The 17,161-nt window shown below is 36.3% G+C and overlaps 1 protein-coding gene across 1 annotated transcript in view; it reads left to right on the forward strand.

Moving 5' to 3' along the window:
• Window positions 1-8,417: 8,417 nt before the first annotated feature.
• Window positions 8,418-17,161, forward strand: part of LOC131400398 (circadian clock protein PASD1-like) — a 76,739-nt gene continuing 67,995 nt past the window's right edge. Inside the window, exons 1-4 of the mRNA XM_058535132.1 lie at window positions 8,418-8,449; window positions 9,401-9,552; window positions 13,011-13,099; window positions 15,224-15,313. Coding sequence (XP_058391115.1) covers window positions 8,418-8,449; window positions 9,401-9,552; window positions 13,011-13,099; window positions 15,224-15,313 — 363 coding nt within the window. The remainder of the gene's footprint in view (window positions 8,450-9,400; window positions 9,553-13,010; window positions 13,100-15,223; window positions 15,314-17,161) is intronic.

The following is a 17,161-nucleotide window of genomic DNA, read 5'->3' on the forward strand; positions in this document are numbered from 1 at the left end:
TCCCCTAGGTTTGCATCCAGAGAAAGTCATGATTTTGCTACTCTGTTGCTCCTGAGCCTATTTTCTCCCCTTCCACAGCTGAAGAGTGTAGTAACTCTGAGACTCTTTAAAGTAGTCCAGGGATGATGGAAGATTGAACACCTTGGGCCTAGCTGAGTCCTGGAATAGTTCTCAGGATGTGTTCACTTTGATTGTAATTCAGGATTAAACCTTTAGTGTCATTTAGTCCTGAGCTATTTGTGCTGGGAGATGATGGCACATGTTATGTGTGTCACATAGGCCCCAAATATGCCCCTGCAAAATGTTTCAAGAACATTAGCAGCAGGAGCCCAGATTTGATCAGCAAGTCACTTGTCTCTAGAGAAGATTGATATTGCCATGGAGCCTGAACTGAGAGCCTGACAACTTATTTGGTTTTGGCAGTTATGAGACACAGAGATTGAGATGAAGGTTCTTTTGACTGTGGATCTTATCTCAATTGAACACTGATAACCTATGTCATCATAATTGTCACACTAGAAAGTATCTGCATAAGTGATTCTCAACCACAGAGAGCCAATGATTAATTAGAGAAATCAGTTCATGTTATATTTCCATAATCCATTTATTCAGTGTATTTTCTCGTGAACTAAAAAAAAAATGTGTATGTGTGTGTACATGCACACACACACCACGCCAAAACTGAAAGTGGATGGGAACAACACCCCTTCCCCTTGCCTCCCAAAGAGAAGAAATCTTTGCAAGCCCGACCCTCTTGATATTGTACTTCAGTAATAAAATTTGATGAAATTTTAGATTATTTCCCATTGATTTGGAAAAAGGCACTCAGGGCATAACTGCTATTCTGAACAAATTAATTATTACTTTGCATAAGAAGGCTGGCTACTCTTGGCCTGAGAACTTTTAATTAGCTTTACTCTTTTTCAGTCTTTGCATGTTCTTTTACTGGTGTAAGTTTCTAAGTCTTTGTTTTAGAATGGATTACTGAGTAGAAAAGACTCAAAGTGTATTAACAGTGAGAGGTCTGTGCGTACCTTGTCCAATGGAGAAGAAGAGTGGTCGGATATTTAGCAGTGTGCTTTGAATGTCTTCTCTGTGTAGAGCTGGGTGCTGTTGGAAATATCAAAGACATATAAAGCACAGATCCTGTATTTAAAGAGCATGCAAACAAATTTAGTTGCCCCAATACATAGAAAGGGCCATATTCAACACACACATGCATGCACACACACACACTAACTCCATGATAGCAACTTAAAAATTATGATGCCAATACACAGAAAGGGCTGTATTAAAACACACACACACACACACACACACACACACACACACACTCTATGGTAGAAACTTCAAAATTATAATGCTTCTTTTGTCATAAGTCAAATTTCAATTTATGCATGGATCTGTCCTTTTATAGGTCTCTTCTGTCCCATTATTCTATACCTATGTTTTGCACCATTATGCATTTACCTAAATACTATAGCTTTATAATAAGCCTCAATGTCTAGTAGGGCACATCCTTTAACGTTGTTGTTGTTCTTCAAAATTATTGTGGATATTTCTGACTTGTTGCTTTCCACCGGAATTTTTTAATTAACTTGTAAACTTATATAGAAAACCAAACCAAAACAAAAAATTTACTGAGTTTTGATCAGAATTACATTAATTTGTAGATTATTTGGGGAGATGTGATAAATTTATGATATTGGGCCTTGCTGTCCAGGGATATGGCATATCTTTGCATTTATTTAGATCTTCTTTTATATGCTTCAATAAAGATATTATTTTTGGTGTAATGTTTTTGCACATTTTTGTTAGATTAGCTACTAAGCACTGTATAATTTCTTTTCTATATGAAGAAACATATAAATGTTATTTAAGAACGTGAAAAAATGATTTGAATATTAGATATATCTTTTCTTGATGGATATATATAATACCATAAATATGTAGGATGAAATTTTAACAAATTCCAATCAGATTATTGAAGTTTTGGGAATTAAAAATTAAATTTCATAATCATTCAGTTACAAATATTGTCTAATTTCCTTTGTTTAAACCTTTTCCAAAGTTTCCTTCTTTGACCCACAAATTATTTAGAAGTATGTTATTTAATTTCAAAATATTTGTTTTTTTCCAGATATTTGTTTATTTATTATTGATTTCTAATTTAATTCTGTTCTGATCAAAGAACATAATCTGTGTGATTTTAATGCTTTAGATTTACTGAAACTGATTTTATGGCCTAGCATATTTTGAATCTTTATGACTATTATATACAGAATGGAAAATGTGTGTTCTACAGTTCCTTAGCGCAGTGTTCTATAAACAAATGGGGCCAAGTTTGCTGTTGGTGTAGAGGTCTTCAATATCCTTACTGATTTCCTGTTGACTTGTTCTGTTGATTAATGATAGAGGAGTGTTGAACTCACCAGCTGTAATTGTGGGTTTGTTTCTTTCTTCTTTCAGTTTGCACTTCATTTTGAAGGTTTGTAATTAGATGTACACCTATTTAGGATTGCTGTGTCTTCTTGATTGACTCCTTTATCATTATGGCATGTCCTCCTTTTTCCCTACTACTATTCCTTATCCTGGAGTATACTTTATCTGATATTAGTTAGCCACTCAAGCTTTTTATCCTTAGGGTTACATAGTGTATATGTTTCTATCGTATTACTTGTAACCTATCTTTGTCTCTATAATTAAAGTGAGTATCCTGTAGACACATGTAATTTGGCCTTACTTTTTATCCAGTTTTGACAATCCTAGACTTTACAATTGTGTCTTTAGTCCATCGACAGTTAATATAATTAGTAATATGGTTAGGTTTAAGTCTACCATCCTGCTTATGTTTTCTGTTTGTCCCATTTGATCTTTCTTCTCTTTGTCTTCTTTTTCTGCTTTCTTTTGCATTAAATGAGTATTTAATTCGTATTTAATGTTATCTCTTTTGATTTATAATCTGTATCTCGTGGGTGTTTTATTTGTTGCCTTAGGCAGTTTATAGTGTACATCTTTTATTTATTTCTGTCTGCTGTGATTTAATATTGTGTCATTTCATGTATAATGTAAGAACCTTACAACAGTAGATTTTTATTTTCCACCCTCCTGTCTTTTGTGTTATTATTGTCATAGGTTTGACTTCTACATATATTATAAGCCCTATAGTCCTTTGCTTTTATTTTAATTATCTTCTAAAGAAATTAAAGATGAAAAAAGTCTTTTGTATTTATCCACATATATATTATTGCCAGTGCTTTTCATTTCTTTATGTAGATGTGAGTTTTCATCTGGTATTTTTTCCTTCTGCCTGGGGAGTACTTCCTTTAACATTTCTGGTAGTGCTGGTACGCTGGCCTTGACTTCTTTCAGATTTTGATCATCTGAAAATGTCTCTATTTTACCTTCAATTTCTTTGAAGGGCATATTTTTGCTGGATATAGAATTCTAGGCTGATTCCCCCCACCCCCAGCACTTTAAAGATGTTTCTTTTTATTTTTTTGCTTGGGTTGTTCTGATGAGAAGTCAGACAAAAGGACATTGTTTTTTCCCCTATGTTAAATGTGTCTTTTATTTCTGTTTGCTTTTAAGTTTTTCTCTTCATAATTGCTTTTTAGCAATTTGTTTATGATGTGCCTTGGTGAGTTTTTCATTGTGTTTATTCTCTTGGATTCACTGAGCTTCTTGAGTATATGAGTTTATATTTTTCATCCAGTATGGGAAAAAATGGCCATTGTTCATATATATATATATATATTTGCCTTCCTCTTCTGGGAATCCAATTACGTATATTTTAGATTGTCTGATATTATCCCACACTGATGCTCTATCCATTTTTTCAGGCTTTTTTCTCCACTCTGCAGGATGAAACTCCAGGGTCTTTCAGCCCTGTGTAAGCTGTGATTATTGTTGAGTTTTGGATTCATGGTATTTGTCCTTTCCCTGGTGGTGGTTCTTGGATTGATCTTATTTGCACATTTCTGGAACTTTTTTTTTCTTGCCTTAGCTCCTTTCTTTCTGATATTCTCCACAAATTCCAGCCATCTCGGCATTCCTGAACTCTTATTTCTGTCTCAATTTTAGTGAGATTGCTGTACTCTGCTTGGGATTGTGGCCCCTGAACTGGGGTCTGGAAGTACTTTTAGGCAGAAAGTGAGGATTGTTGTAGGCCTCATCTCGTTTTTGCTTTTACTTCAGGGACAGCAGGTATGTGCTGCCTGCTGTCAGTGTATCTAAACAGGTACTTCCTATAATTTGTCCAGTTTTCTAGTTGTTCATGGCAAGAAGGCTATTCCCATATCAGTTATTCCATGGCCATAAGCAGTAGTCTCTATAAATTTTTGTTGCTATTCTATTTTTAAAAAATAAAAATTTCTAATTTTGGTTGCTGTTCTCTAGGAACAAAATTAATTTTTAAATATTAATCTTGTACGTGGCAACCTTGCTGAACTATTTTATTATTTCTAGTAAACTGTAGAATCTCTTGGATTTCCTATGTAGATAATCATAGTGTTTATGAATGAGGACTGTTTTATTTTTACTTTCCAGCAGTTGTTCATTTTATTTGTTTTTCTTATCTTCATGCATTGGTTACTACCTTTAGTACTATAAATCCAATGTTTTAGCAGCCATCCTTGTTTTTTTCCTGAATCTAAAGAATTCCTTTAATGTTCCACTTTTAAGCTTGATATTTGTATGTTTTTGATTGATTCCCCTTATCAGATTATGGAAAGTCCTGTCTATACTTAGTCTGTTAAGACTATTTTTAAAATTCGTATATGTATATTGAATTATATCAAACGTGTTTTCTGCATCTAATAAGATGATCACATTTTCTTTTTATTTTTGTCTGATACGTTGAATTATGTTTTTTTCTGATGTGAAATTATCCTGGTATTTCTGGAATTAGCCCAAGTTTTTAAATACTCTGCTGTTTTGGGTTTGGTAATTTTATTTAGGATTTTGAAAGTGGATCATAAATAAAATTGGCTTATAAAATTTTCCCTTCTGATGCTGCCCTATTCTGGTTTGGTATAAAGAATGTATTAGCATTATAAAATGAGTTGGATGGTTATCTTCTCTCTTTGACTGTTTTCTGGCATAATTTGCATGAAATATGAGATAACCTGTTATTAAAATGTTTGGAAGTATCCATCTGTGAAACCATTGGGGCTGTTTTGTTTAGGTTTGGTTAAGTAGTTTTTCTGTGGATAAATTTTTAATGACTGAATTTCTTTACATTTATAGGATTTATTCAGATTTTCTTTCTACTGTTAAATATTTGAGTAAAACGCTTTTGTCTAGGAAATATTCTATTTTGTCTCTGTTTTCACGTTTATGGGCATATGGTTGATCATACTGCTTTTTAACATCTCTTTTATTCATAGGTATGCACTTTTCATTCCAAAATGTATCTTCTTCTTTATTTTTGATCAATCTAGTAGCACAATATTTTTTATTTTGTGTTTTTAAGAAACAGATTTTTTGATCTGTTCTGTTTTATATTTATTTTTATTGTGTTGTTTTCTGGTCCTATCTTTATTATTTCCTTGCTTCTCTTTTATTTAGCTTTACTCTTATTTTTACAATTTGTTTTGTTGACTACTTAGCTCATTTATTTTCATTTTTTTCTAATAAGCATTTAAGGGTGTAAATTCCTCAGTATTGCTTTAGCTACAGTTTACAGGTTTTAATGTGTAGTATTCTTACAATACTTCAGTTGTGACTATTTTCTGATTTTCAGAACTACTTAGAAAATTTTGTTGCTGTTGTTGCTATTGTTTTAAATATCCAAGACTACAGGGGTTTTTATTATCCTTTTGTTCTTGATTTCTCATTCAATGACATTAGGGCCAGAGCATATGGTCTGTATGATATTATTATTTGGTATTTGTTGATCTGTCTTATGGCCTAGAATGGCTTAGCCATCTTTCATGTTCTGAAATTTCACTATGATGTTTCTAGATGTGTTTTTTTAATTAATTAATTTTTATTGAGGTGACATTGATTTATAACATTATATAAATTTCAGCTGTACATCATTATATTCCAGTTTCTGTGTAGACTACGTCATGTTCACCAACCAAAGACTAATTACTATCTGTCACCGAACACATATGCCCTATCACCCCTTTCGCCCTCCTCCCTCCCCACTTCCCCTCTGGTAACCACCAGTCTAATCTCTGTGTCTATGTGTTTGTTGCAGTTATCTTCTACTTATGAGTGAAATCATATGGTATTTGACTTTCTCCATCTGACTTATTTCACTTAGCATAATAGCCTCAAGGTCCATCCATGTTGTTGCAAATATTGCAAGGTTTCACCTTTTTTTATAGCTGAGTAGTATTCCATGGTGTATATATACCACAGCTTCTTTATCCATTTGTCCATTGATGGGCACTTAGATTGCTTCCACATCTTGGCTATTGTGAATAATGCTGTAGTGAACATAAGGGTGCATATATCTTTTTGAATTGATGTTTTCATTATCTTGGGATAAATACCCAATGGTGGAATAGCTGAATCATATGGTAGTTCTATTCTTAATTTTTAAGGAATCTCCATACTGTTTCCCATAGTGGCTGCACCAGTTTATATTCCCATCAGCAGTGTATGAGAGTTCCCTTTTCTCCACATCCTCCCCAACACTTGTTATTTCTTGTCTGGTGAGTTATAGCCATTCTAACAGGCGTGAGGTGATAGCTCATTGTAGTTTTGATTTGCATTTCCCTAATAATTAGTGATGTTGAACATCTTTTCATGTGATGTCGTTTTATCCAGATTGGATCACATTTTCCATTCTGGAAAAATTTCAGCCATTATCTCTTCACTGCCTGTCTCCCATTCGTGCTATTCTCTTCATCTGGAACTCCTATTAGATATATATTAGGCCTTCCCCTTCTGTCCTTCATGTTTCATAACCTCTTGTTTCATTTTTTCCACTTCATTATTTCTCTGTAAAGGCAATACGGTAAATTTCTTCATATCTATATTCCATTTATTGATTTTCTCATCTGATTTATCTTAATGCGTTGCTTAATCCATCCTTTTGAAATTAATTTCATTGAATATGTCTTTATAAAATTTCTCTGTTGTTCTTTTTCGCATCTACCTGGTCTGTTCTCATATTTTCAGTTCCATTTAGTTTTTTTTTAATATTTTAAACAATTATTTTATAATGGCTTTCAAGTATTTTAATTTGAAGTTCTTGGAGGTTTCATACTGCTGAGGATGTGTATGTGTGTCCTAATTCTGGCATATGGTGGATTGTTTCCTCATGTATTTTCCAATTTTGGATGGTGAGCTCATCTTCAGTGGTGCCTTATCTGTGGAAATTCCGTGAAAACTGGCTTTAGAGAGTATCTCTCCAGAATGGGTTTGTCTTTGCTTCTCCTGAAACCTTAAGGTTGATTCAGTCTAGTAGCACCTTTTTATTCCCACCCAGAGAATGTGTTCAGACAGACAAACTTCCTTGTATTTTCTCTTTGTTGGTGGGAGGATTTTTTAAATGAAATTGTAGCCTCTGGGAGTCTTGCCTATATGTAGGGAGGAGGTGGTAGGTTTTAGGTTCAGTTCCCTGCTTGGATTCTCCTTCACCCAAGAGGGCCTTAATACCCACGCTCCTTTGTTGCATAGCTATGCATCCCCATCCCCACAGCAGTGCAGGCTGGTGTACTAACCAGCTTTGGTTTTCAGTGTCTTCCCAGTGTTTGACCCCTGAGCTTTCCCTTACCTTCTTGAGAGGATTTAAAGGATGTTTGCTATATTTTAACTGTTTCTTCTTATTTAACTCACATGTATTTGAATGTCATTTATTTCTACCTTGAGGCTTTGTCTTTGAGGTGAAGTGTGAGTCTAACTATACAATTCAAAACAGAGGACTCCGGTGATTTCAGGGCCATTTTTTATATCCCCAGGATTTCTGTGATATCAGCAATAAATGCAGATTGGTCTATTGAGACATGATGTAGTGTCCAGATATGAAGCTTTCAAGCCACATCTGTCTTTGTTTCATTAAGTGTTCTTGAAGTTAGAAGAATTAAAGCTAAAGAAGTTAAAGGAATTTAAGGGTATGGAATCAAACCTACAAATACTTGACTTTTGGATTAAGTTGTGTAACTTCACAGAACGTTTTTGTAAGTTTTTCAAATATATTCATTTGTAATGTTATTGTGACAAACATTCATTGGGGACCACACAATAGAGCAAGTCTTCAACATTTTCCTAATGTATGAGAGGTTTGTTGGTACTAATGAAATTCTATCTTTAAAAGAAGTGGGCATTCCTTGAGACAAAGTTGCTATGCATTTGAGAATTTTGATTAGTCTTAATGCTTTACTGTGATTCATCATAGACTGATTTCTTAGTAAAACGTTGCTCCATTTTGATTTCAGAATTCTTTGTTACATCACTGAATAATGGAGGAGGATGGCAGAGAAAAAGAGCAGAGGTATGAGCACATAACTGACTGATATTTCTGTCAAAGGCCAGTCCCCTGTCCTCTGTTCCCATTTCATGTCCAGCAAAATCCTACTTCCTCAGGGAAACCTGACTCATTCAGGGAAATTTGGTCTCTAGTGGGTTTTCCATAACCCCTAGCTCCAACTCTATTATAATACTTAGTGTATTACCTATGTATCTGACAGCCTCCCGCATCAAACTGTGTCCTCCATGCCTTGCACAGTGGCTGCCCAGAGCTGACACTAAATAAATAGGCTACACTCCCTGATAGGTTTAGAAGCTTGTTTTGGGGCCTTGGCTTGCCTAGAACTTACATTCATTTACGTTTGAGAAGATAAATTACCTTATTTTTTTCAGTTCAAGCATCTAAAATAAATTTCAGCTCACTGATCAAAAAAAAATTTTTCAGCATCATCTATGTTTTTTAAAGGTGTAAAAAAAAAAAATCTCAATTAGCATTTCATTGCTCAGCCTTCTCTCTGAGAAGTGGCATTGGCTTTGAGAGAGCCTCTTGAGTAATTATAGATCATTTAGGAAGAATTTTCTTTAATCAGAAGTACTCTTATAAAAGCAGGTAAGAATATATGGTGGAACAAAGACCCACCATTAAATTCAAATTAATTTGGACTTATTTTATATAGTTCTTAGGCCACTGTGCCAGACATTATGCTGGGCTTTGCTATGGAAGGCATAGAGACAGATCTGGCCCCTACCTCAAGGGCCTCACAGTCTAAGGGAGATGAGATTGGCTTTCATTTCCTTGTTTTAATATTGACAGTTATTGTTGTCCTATGAGTGATTGAGGGACTGGATTTTTGCTCAAATGTTGATGTTAACGTCTCCCATTCTCTCTTCTTATTTCTTTCCATCTATTGTTCCACCATTTGAATTCTAGCCCTCCCCTTACCATTAATAACCCTGATTGTTTTTTGTCAATTAGGGATTCACCTAATACGTCAGAAAATAAAGAGAAGGACCGCTTCAAAACCTTTTTCACAGAACTGCGCACCCTACTGCAAACTCATGGCTATCCTGTAAAAGGAGACAGATCTAAAACAGCGCAGAGCACTACTGCTGTGTCGCAGGAGGAAGGTTTGATCTGAGCACTCCAACCCATTCTTATAGCTTTTTGCTTAGCCATGTTGAAAATTAGTTGTGGGTGAGACAGTTGGCTCTCTCCCTTTACCTCAAACATCTTTGGGAGGGATTGATGACTAGAAGATGTCCTGAAGTACCTTTTAATACACAGATATTTAGTTTCTCTCCATTCATTAATTTATTTATGGTCAATGCTGAAAATATTATTGAGGTTCATGCAAAAGTGGAACAAGGAAATGAGAATCAATAAAAGTATACTGGGCAATAATAATGCAAATTTCTGTATCTTAGGCATTTGAAGGCATATGGCAAATGTTGCTAAGGGAAGCATGGCCCTGAGGGTGTAAAACAGTACCTATAATACTCAAGTAGGTTTAACTCAAAACATCTGAGTAGCTTATGCCCATAAACATGTAATCATTCTGTAAAAACCTCTTATTTTAAAAAAAAATATTATTTTGACTCCATGATATCTCCAGCTATTCCCCTATTTCTGTGCCCCCTTCACAGCAAAACTTCTTGAACTGACTGTATAGACTGTCTCCACTTCCTCGTGCCCCATTCTTTCCTCAGCCCACTTCACTGAGGCTGGAGCTCCTGCCACTCCAGTACAACTACATTTGTCAGGAATAACAGTGACCTCCACATTGCTGAATTCTTTGGTCCCTTAGCTGTCCTCATCTTTCTTGACCTCTCAAAAGCATTGGACAGGTGACCACTCCCTCCTTGACGCACTTTTCTCTTGGCTTCCAGGATAACACACTCACTTGGTTTCTCTCCTAGCTCATTGGTCACTCCTTCCCTGTCTTTCTTTGCATACCCCTACTTCACAGAATGTTTTTGTAACTTTTTCAGATATATTCATTTGTAATGTTATTGTGAGAAATATAACAATTAGTGTGCCCCAGGGTTCAGTCCTCAGACCTTTTCTCTTCTTTTTCTACACTCATTTCCCAAGTAATCTCATCCAGTCCCTTAATTTGAAATGCTACCTGGATGTCAGTGACCCCCACTTGTTAAATCTGTCTGACCCTGACCTCCTACCTGAGCTCCATGCTTGAGAATCATACTCATTATTCAATCAGCAAGAGAGTTTCCTATGTGACTTCTTCACCTGGATATTTAACAGGAAAGTTAACATGGCCATAAAGGAACTCTTGATCCCTCTCTGTTCCATTGCCTGTCACACCCCCACCCTGGGTCTCCCCATTTCAGAAACTGGTACCCCCAGGCATTCTTCTAGCTGCTCAAGCTAAAAATCTAGAAATCATTCTTGTGTCCTCCATTTATCTCACCCCCTCACCCAATCCATCAGCAAATCCTTTGGCTTCACCTCTAAAATATATCTCAAATCCATTCACTTCTCCCCATTCCCTTAGCCTTGGTGTACCAACCTAATCCAGGCCACCATCATCTGTTGCTTTTGGAGAAGCTTCCTCGCTAGACTCTCTGCTTCCTCCCTTGCTCCCCAATTTGATCAGTTTTCCACAAACAGCTACAGTGATCTTTTAAAAACATGTGTCACTCTCTCGCTTAAAAGCACTTCACGTTCATTTTGGTATACCCTACATGATCTGATCCTGCCTATCTGTCAGACTTTATTTCCTACTACTCTATCTCTTGGTCACCCTACTGTAGCTCCTTTGGCCTCCCGTCTGTTATTTATATAGGCCAAATTATTGCCTGCCTTGCTTTGTGCTTACTGCTTCCTCTGTCTGAGAGGTTTTGCTCCCAGGTCTTCCTGTCATTCAGATCTTGGCTCAGATGTTACCTTCTCAGTAAGGCTTTCCTTGATCACCCAGTCTAAATTATTGCACTTAAAGATATATGAAATTATTGGTTCCGTTGTCTATGTGTTCATTATCTGTCTCTCCCTCCCACCAGTCTGTAAGACACAAAAGACAGTCACCTTATTTGTCTTGTTCATACTGTATCCTGAGCCTCTAAAACAGAGTAGGATACATAGTAGGAGTGCAGTAAATATTAGTTAAGTAAGTGAATGAATGAGGTTCAGTTTAACAAGAATTACCGAGTCCTTATTGTGAGTTAAGTACTATGCTGCTCACTGGGGTTATAGTGAAGAACTGGATATGGTGCCTGCCTTAGAAGCAAAACAACAACAAGTTTGTGGGTAAGGTGAAAAAGCCTTTTATGATTGAGTGATAAAATACATCGGTTTTCTTTTCTTGGAAATATATGGACTCTCTTCTGTCGTTTTTATTTCTTTGGAGCGAGTGTAGGAGATGAATGTCACTAGGTGGAGCTGAAGGTCAATGGGGAAACGACTTCAGAAATTAGCTTTGGGAGAATGTCAGAGGTTGTTTCCTGAGTTTGAGGAACTGTGACCGGAATTGAGTTTTCAGGCTGGGACAGTGGTCAGGCACACTGATCTTGAGGTAGTTGTGTAACTGGTGTGGATTCTTTTTCATATGATTTCTACGTCCCGTGCAGTTACACACCCTTGTCTCCCCTCTTTAGTGAGGGTTCTGGAGCTCTCCTGCTCATGCTTGGCCTCCTTCTATCTGAATCTAGTCATAGCAAAGTATCTGAGACTCATACCCACTAAGAAAGCAAGTGCTACTCTCAGAATTATCTTTGTCAGAGGTTTAACATTTTAATAGGGCTCAGGGTCTCTAACCCTGATCTGTGTGCCATGGGTCCCTAACTTTTCTGTGAGGAGAAGAAACTAACGTTTATTGACATGCATTAAAATAACTGGAGGCTGGAGGGCTGTGTTAGTGGAGTCCCTGAGTTAGAGAAGTTAGTGGAGTAGGTGGCATTGGGGAAGGTGGAGAGGGGCACCACCTCCGCCTCCCTGGGGGAGGGTGGAGAGGTGGAGAGGTTGCTAGCAAAGACTCTGAGTGAGCACAGGAGCAGAAACACTGCTCATGGGGAAAACCAGAAAACCTTGAAGAATGGAGAAGGCTGGATGGGATATAGAACAGTGTCAAGAGCTTTGAAGAGATACAAGATAGGGCTTAAAGATTTTCTAGTTAAGGGCCCTTGCCAAAAGCTTAATTAGATGAAACTAAATTGTGGAATACTCTGTTTTAGCCAGGAGTTGGGGAGATTTTAAGTGTCTGGGTATGCCTAGAGCCCTTGACACAGCCTGTAGCTTATCTGGCATATTATGAATACTGGGTTTTGGTAGAATTCAGAAGACTTTAAGAAGTCAAAGAAAAGGAAAGAACTGGCGGTAGAAAATCCTAAGTTGTTGGAGAGGTCATAATGTGTTTAGCAGAAATTTAGTTAGATGATCTTTTTCAATTCCAAACACTTCTATGTTTATGATAATTTATAAGCAGTTAGTCTACATCAGATCCTTCATCAGCACTCAGCATTTTCTCATGAGTCTTTTCTCTAAAATTAACTATAATTTTGAAAATTCTAGTACCCATAGCTAATCATTTTAATGTGACAGTTTGCTATCTTTTTTTCCTTTTTCTAAAAAGGCAAAGACAATCCAGAAACCTCTACCGAAGAATCTAATTGGATTCCATCATTCCATACCTATGAAAACTTCAACCATATGACACTACAAGTAAGAGGGGGTTTGTTCTTTGATTACTTCATATGTATAATATGTGCAATAGAAGATAAAGAATAGTGTTTAAGTGTGGCTAGGAGACCATGCATATCAGAATTACCTAGGGAGCTTAGTAAAAATACAGATTCCTGGGACCCACCTTAAACTGTCTGAATCAGAATCTCAAGCCTTGTAGGGGCCAGGTGCCTACATTTTTAACCTGCTCCCCAGATGCTTCTTATGCCAACTGAGTTTTGAAAACCACTGATCTCGAATGACAACAAATACGAACAAGTCTTTGCATAGGTTAGTGGCAAGTTAAGTAATTATCTGGTAGACTCGTTCAAAATAGATTGTTAAGCCTTCAAGTCTTATTTTTTTCTCAAGGACATGAGGTGTTTATGGTTTCTATCTCCAAGGGAACTGGTTAATTTCACTAAGTTCAAAGGCCCAAACTAAAGCCTGAATGCCCATGGTCTTTAGAGTCAAACAGATGGGGATATGAATTGTGCCTTTGTCACTTACTTGCTGTGTGTCCTTGAGAGAGTTACTGTCTCTGAGCCTTGATTTCTTTCTCTGTACAATGGGTAAAAATATCTCTCTTTCACTGAGTAGTGAGAAATAAAGTGAACATGTGTAAAACGTGTAGTGCTGTTTCTCACTCTCTCCGTGTCACTTAATTTCTCTTATTTTTCATTCCTATGTCTCTGTGTGTTGCAGTCTGAGTCACTTCTTCAACTCTATCTTCCAATTCAAAAATTATCTTTCCAGCTATGTTCTAACATGCTATTTAACTTATACAATGAATTTTTATTTTTGATGATAATCTCATTTCTAGGCATTTTGTTTGATTATTTTTCACATCTGCTTCATCAGTTTTGGTCTCTTGTTCCTTCTTCGTATTTTCAGTACCCTTTGTTATTTATTTAAGCACATGAAGCATGCTTATTTTATATTCTATCTCTGATAATTCCAGTATTTGCTGTTTTTTAATCTGAATCTGCATTTTATTTTTTATACTGTCTTCGTTCACGGTGTTTCATTTCTTCCTGTGTTTATTAATATTTTATTATAAGTCCATGCTATTTGGAACATTATCTGCCTGAATTCTTTGAGCCCTGGTTTTAAAGTAATTCTCTAGAGATGATTTGAATTTGTTTTTACCAGATATCTGGGGTCAAGACCACTTTAAAGTAAATGATAGGCTTGGGGTGTTGAGGGCTACACAGGTAGTATGTGAGTTTCAGCTCTAAATCTGTGTGTGTGGGGTCTTCTGTTTAGCAATTCCCAGATGAGACTAGTTTTTCTTTTTCTTCTCTAGCCAGAGCTGAGGCTGAGGCAGGCATGCTCATTCCCTGTCTCTCTTTGCTGGATAAGATCTTTCTGTTTTGCCTGCTGAGAGTGTTACCCTTTGAGAGGCCTGGCTTTATGCAGGAGTCTTTGATTTTACCTCCCACCTTGTGCAGGCGGCTTTGCTTTCTGTCCCCTCAGCTCTATGCCATCAGTGTCGTACAGATATTCCCAAGCAAATACAGGTTCCAGTATCCCCTTACCTCTTCATTTCCATGTTCTAGTCGTTTCTGATATCAGATTGTTTCCATTACTTTCCCATAAGCTCGGTCCTATAAATTTTTATATATTTTATTCATCATTTTAGGTGTTTGCTACCAGGAGGCATTTGTCTCCTACATTATATATATAATATCCATTATCTAGCAGGAAGGCAATGGTAATGTCCATGTTTATAAGTAGATGACCAACTAACCACAAATGAAAATGCTCTCCAAAATGTTCTTAGTGTTTTTGAAATTTATTTTGAATTAAATGTGAAACAACCTACACACGGAAATGAATCTTCCTAGTTTGTGTTGGAGAGTTTTGTGTTAATTGGGTGTACATTGAAATTTGTTTGTCTAAGTGACACATCATTTGATAAACATCTCATGCTTAAGGTTAAGTAGATTCTGTGTAGGAGGCAGAATAATGGAATTTTAATTAAGTCTGTGCCTGCTTTATTGATATTTAAGGACCACAATACATTTTCAGTGTGCTCTTATAATTATTAACACATTTAGAAATAAAGTTGTCATTTTATTATTGTTCCCCTATTTACTTACCTTATTGTTCTCTCTTCATTAGTCATTAGATGGCTTTATGATAATACTGAGCACAGATGGAGTGATAATTTTCGTGGATGAAAATATCTCTTCTCTCCTTGGCTATTTACCAGTAAGTTCTTCCAGCTTTTGGGAAAGCTGTTTGCTGTTTAGGGGTTCATTATTTGTTTTCAGGAGCATATAACTCACCAGAGAAGACGTTCTCAATGTTGTCAAAATGTGCACCTGTTTTATTGTCGTCTCCATTGGTTTCAGTTTTAAATCTATAAAAGTAACTGATATGAGATAATGAAATACGTTGTGTGTGTGTGTGCATGTGTGTTTGTGTGGTTTGTAAAGTGCCCCTGAAGGCAATCTCCAAAGAAGAGTGTGCTTTTTGAAATGGCAGTCTCCTCAGAATCAGTGGATAGTCCGCAGGGCAGCTGCTTTGCAAGGCAGCCTTCACTGGGATGGATGTGTTTGATTTTGTTCATTTTTTTCAGAGCCTATCACATATTGATTAGACAACGAAAGTCATGATTTGTTCATGCTGGCTCGTGGCATCCATTTCCAGGTCTGATTTGCTTTTTGTTTCTTTGTATTGAAGAACAAATTATGATCTCATTTAGAAAAAATATATAGAAATGATTGCATAGATTAGCCATGTTGTAAGTATTGCCGAAGACACCTATACGTGAGTTGTAGTCAGGATCTCTGGTGTCCAAAATGGTCACTCATTCCTGAGCCCTTTGGGGTTACTACGCCCCTGTCAGGAAAGCTTTCTCTATCTTCATAGCACCATTGACTTAGAATATATGATTTACTAAAAGTGTTTTTGGATCTTTAGGCTGCACACCTACCAAATATATCGCTTAAATATGAAAGTACTACGTACCTTCATATTCCACTGATGCATGTGTGTGAAGAGGGGCTATGTACACTACATCCACCATCACCACCACCCCTGAAATCTCTGTCATTTGGCTCGTTGTGTTAGTCATATCTGGATTGTTGCTTTCATTGCATATTCTTCACTCCACAGAGTTGTCTCAAGAACTTGGCAAACCTTGACCCAGAGATCTATAGCAATCAAGTTTGGAACATGTAAATTTGTAGAAATTTTGTTAAACTACCCTGTAGCTAAGTTAGAAATGGATTGATTAGAAGCTTATTCCACTAGTTATACTGTTTCAGCCGGCATGTTCCATGGCCCACTTGGAAACTCAGAGAGATTTTCTACTCGTTTCTCTTTATTTACGGATACTATGATCCATTTCTTTATTTTTCATATTCTTCCTTTCTTTTAGAAAACAGTTTACACTTTCAAATCCAGCTTATATTTGTAGGATCTGAAAACAGCTGAATAAAATGCAAACATTAGAGAGATTCATTGAATTGGACTTTGGAGTACTTATATTGTGAAAGGGGAATGGTCTTATTAAATCTACATTAAAAGAAAGAATGTATGAGTATGATGCATTACAGATTAAATTTTGTTATAGTGGAGACCAGAAAACTGCTAAAATTCTTGTGGTATTAGATATTACTTAAACCACATTGGTCATTGACTACAACTAATGACTTTTTCCTGTTACATGAGGATTTTTCAGTGATGGTGTTAGTTATATTATCCTTGTTTCGTTATGTATTTTGGTTCAGAGTTTTCACTCTCAAGAGAGTCTTTCACCTTTCAACATATGAGGTATCACGCACACACATACACACACCCTCAAACACACACATACACGGTCACCCTAAGGTAGAGGTGTCTGGAACATGGGTTTGAACAACTAATCTTAAACCATGGACTTGATTACCTGAGATTGATGTACTTAAAAATAGAGCTATAACTATTACGTCTGTACATAAACATTTACTGGGAATTAAGTTATGTTCTTATAAAACAGGGTTAAAAAGAGCTATACCTGAGGCACAATTTCACACTTTTCCTCAAATCATAACTCTTCTTGATTTTTAACAA

The sequence above is a fragment of the Diceros bicornis genome, chromosome X (assembly GCF_020826845.1).
Source record: "Diceros bicornis minor isolate mBicDic1 chromosome X, mDicBic1.mat.cur, whole genome shotgun sequence".
NCBI classification, from domain to species: Eukaryota; Metazoa; Chordata; class Mammalia; order Perissodactyla; family Rhinocerotidae; genus Diceros; species Diceros bicornis.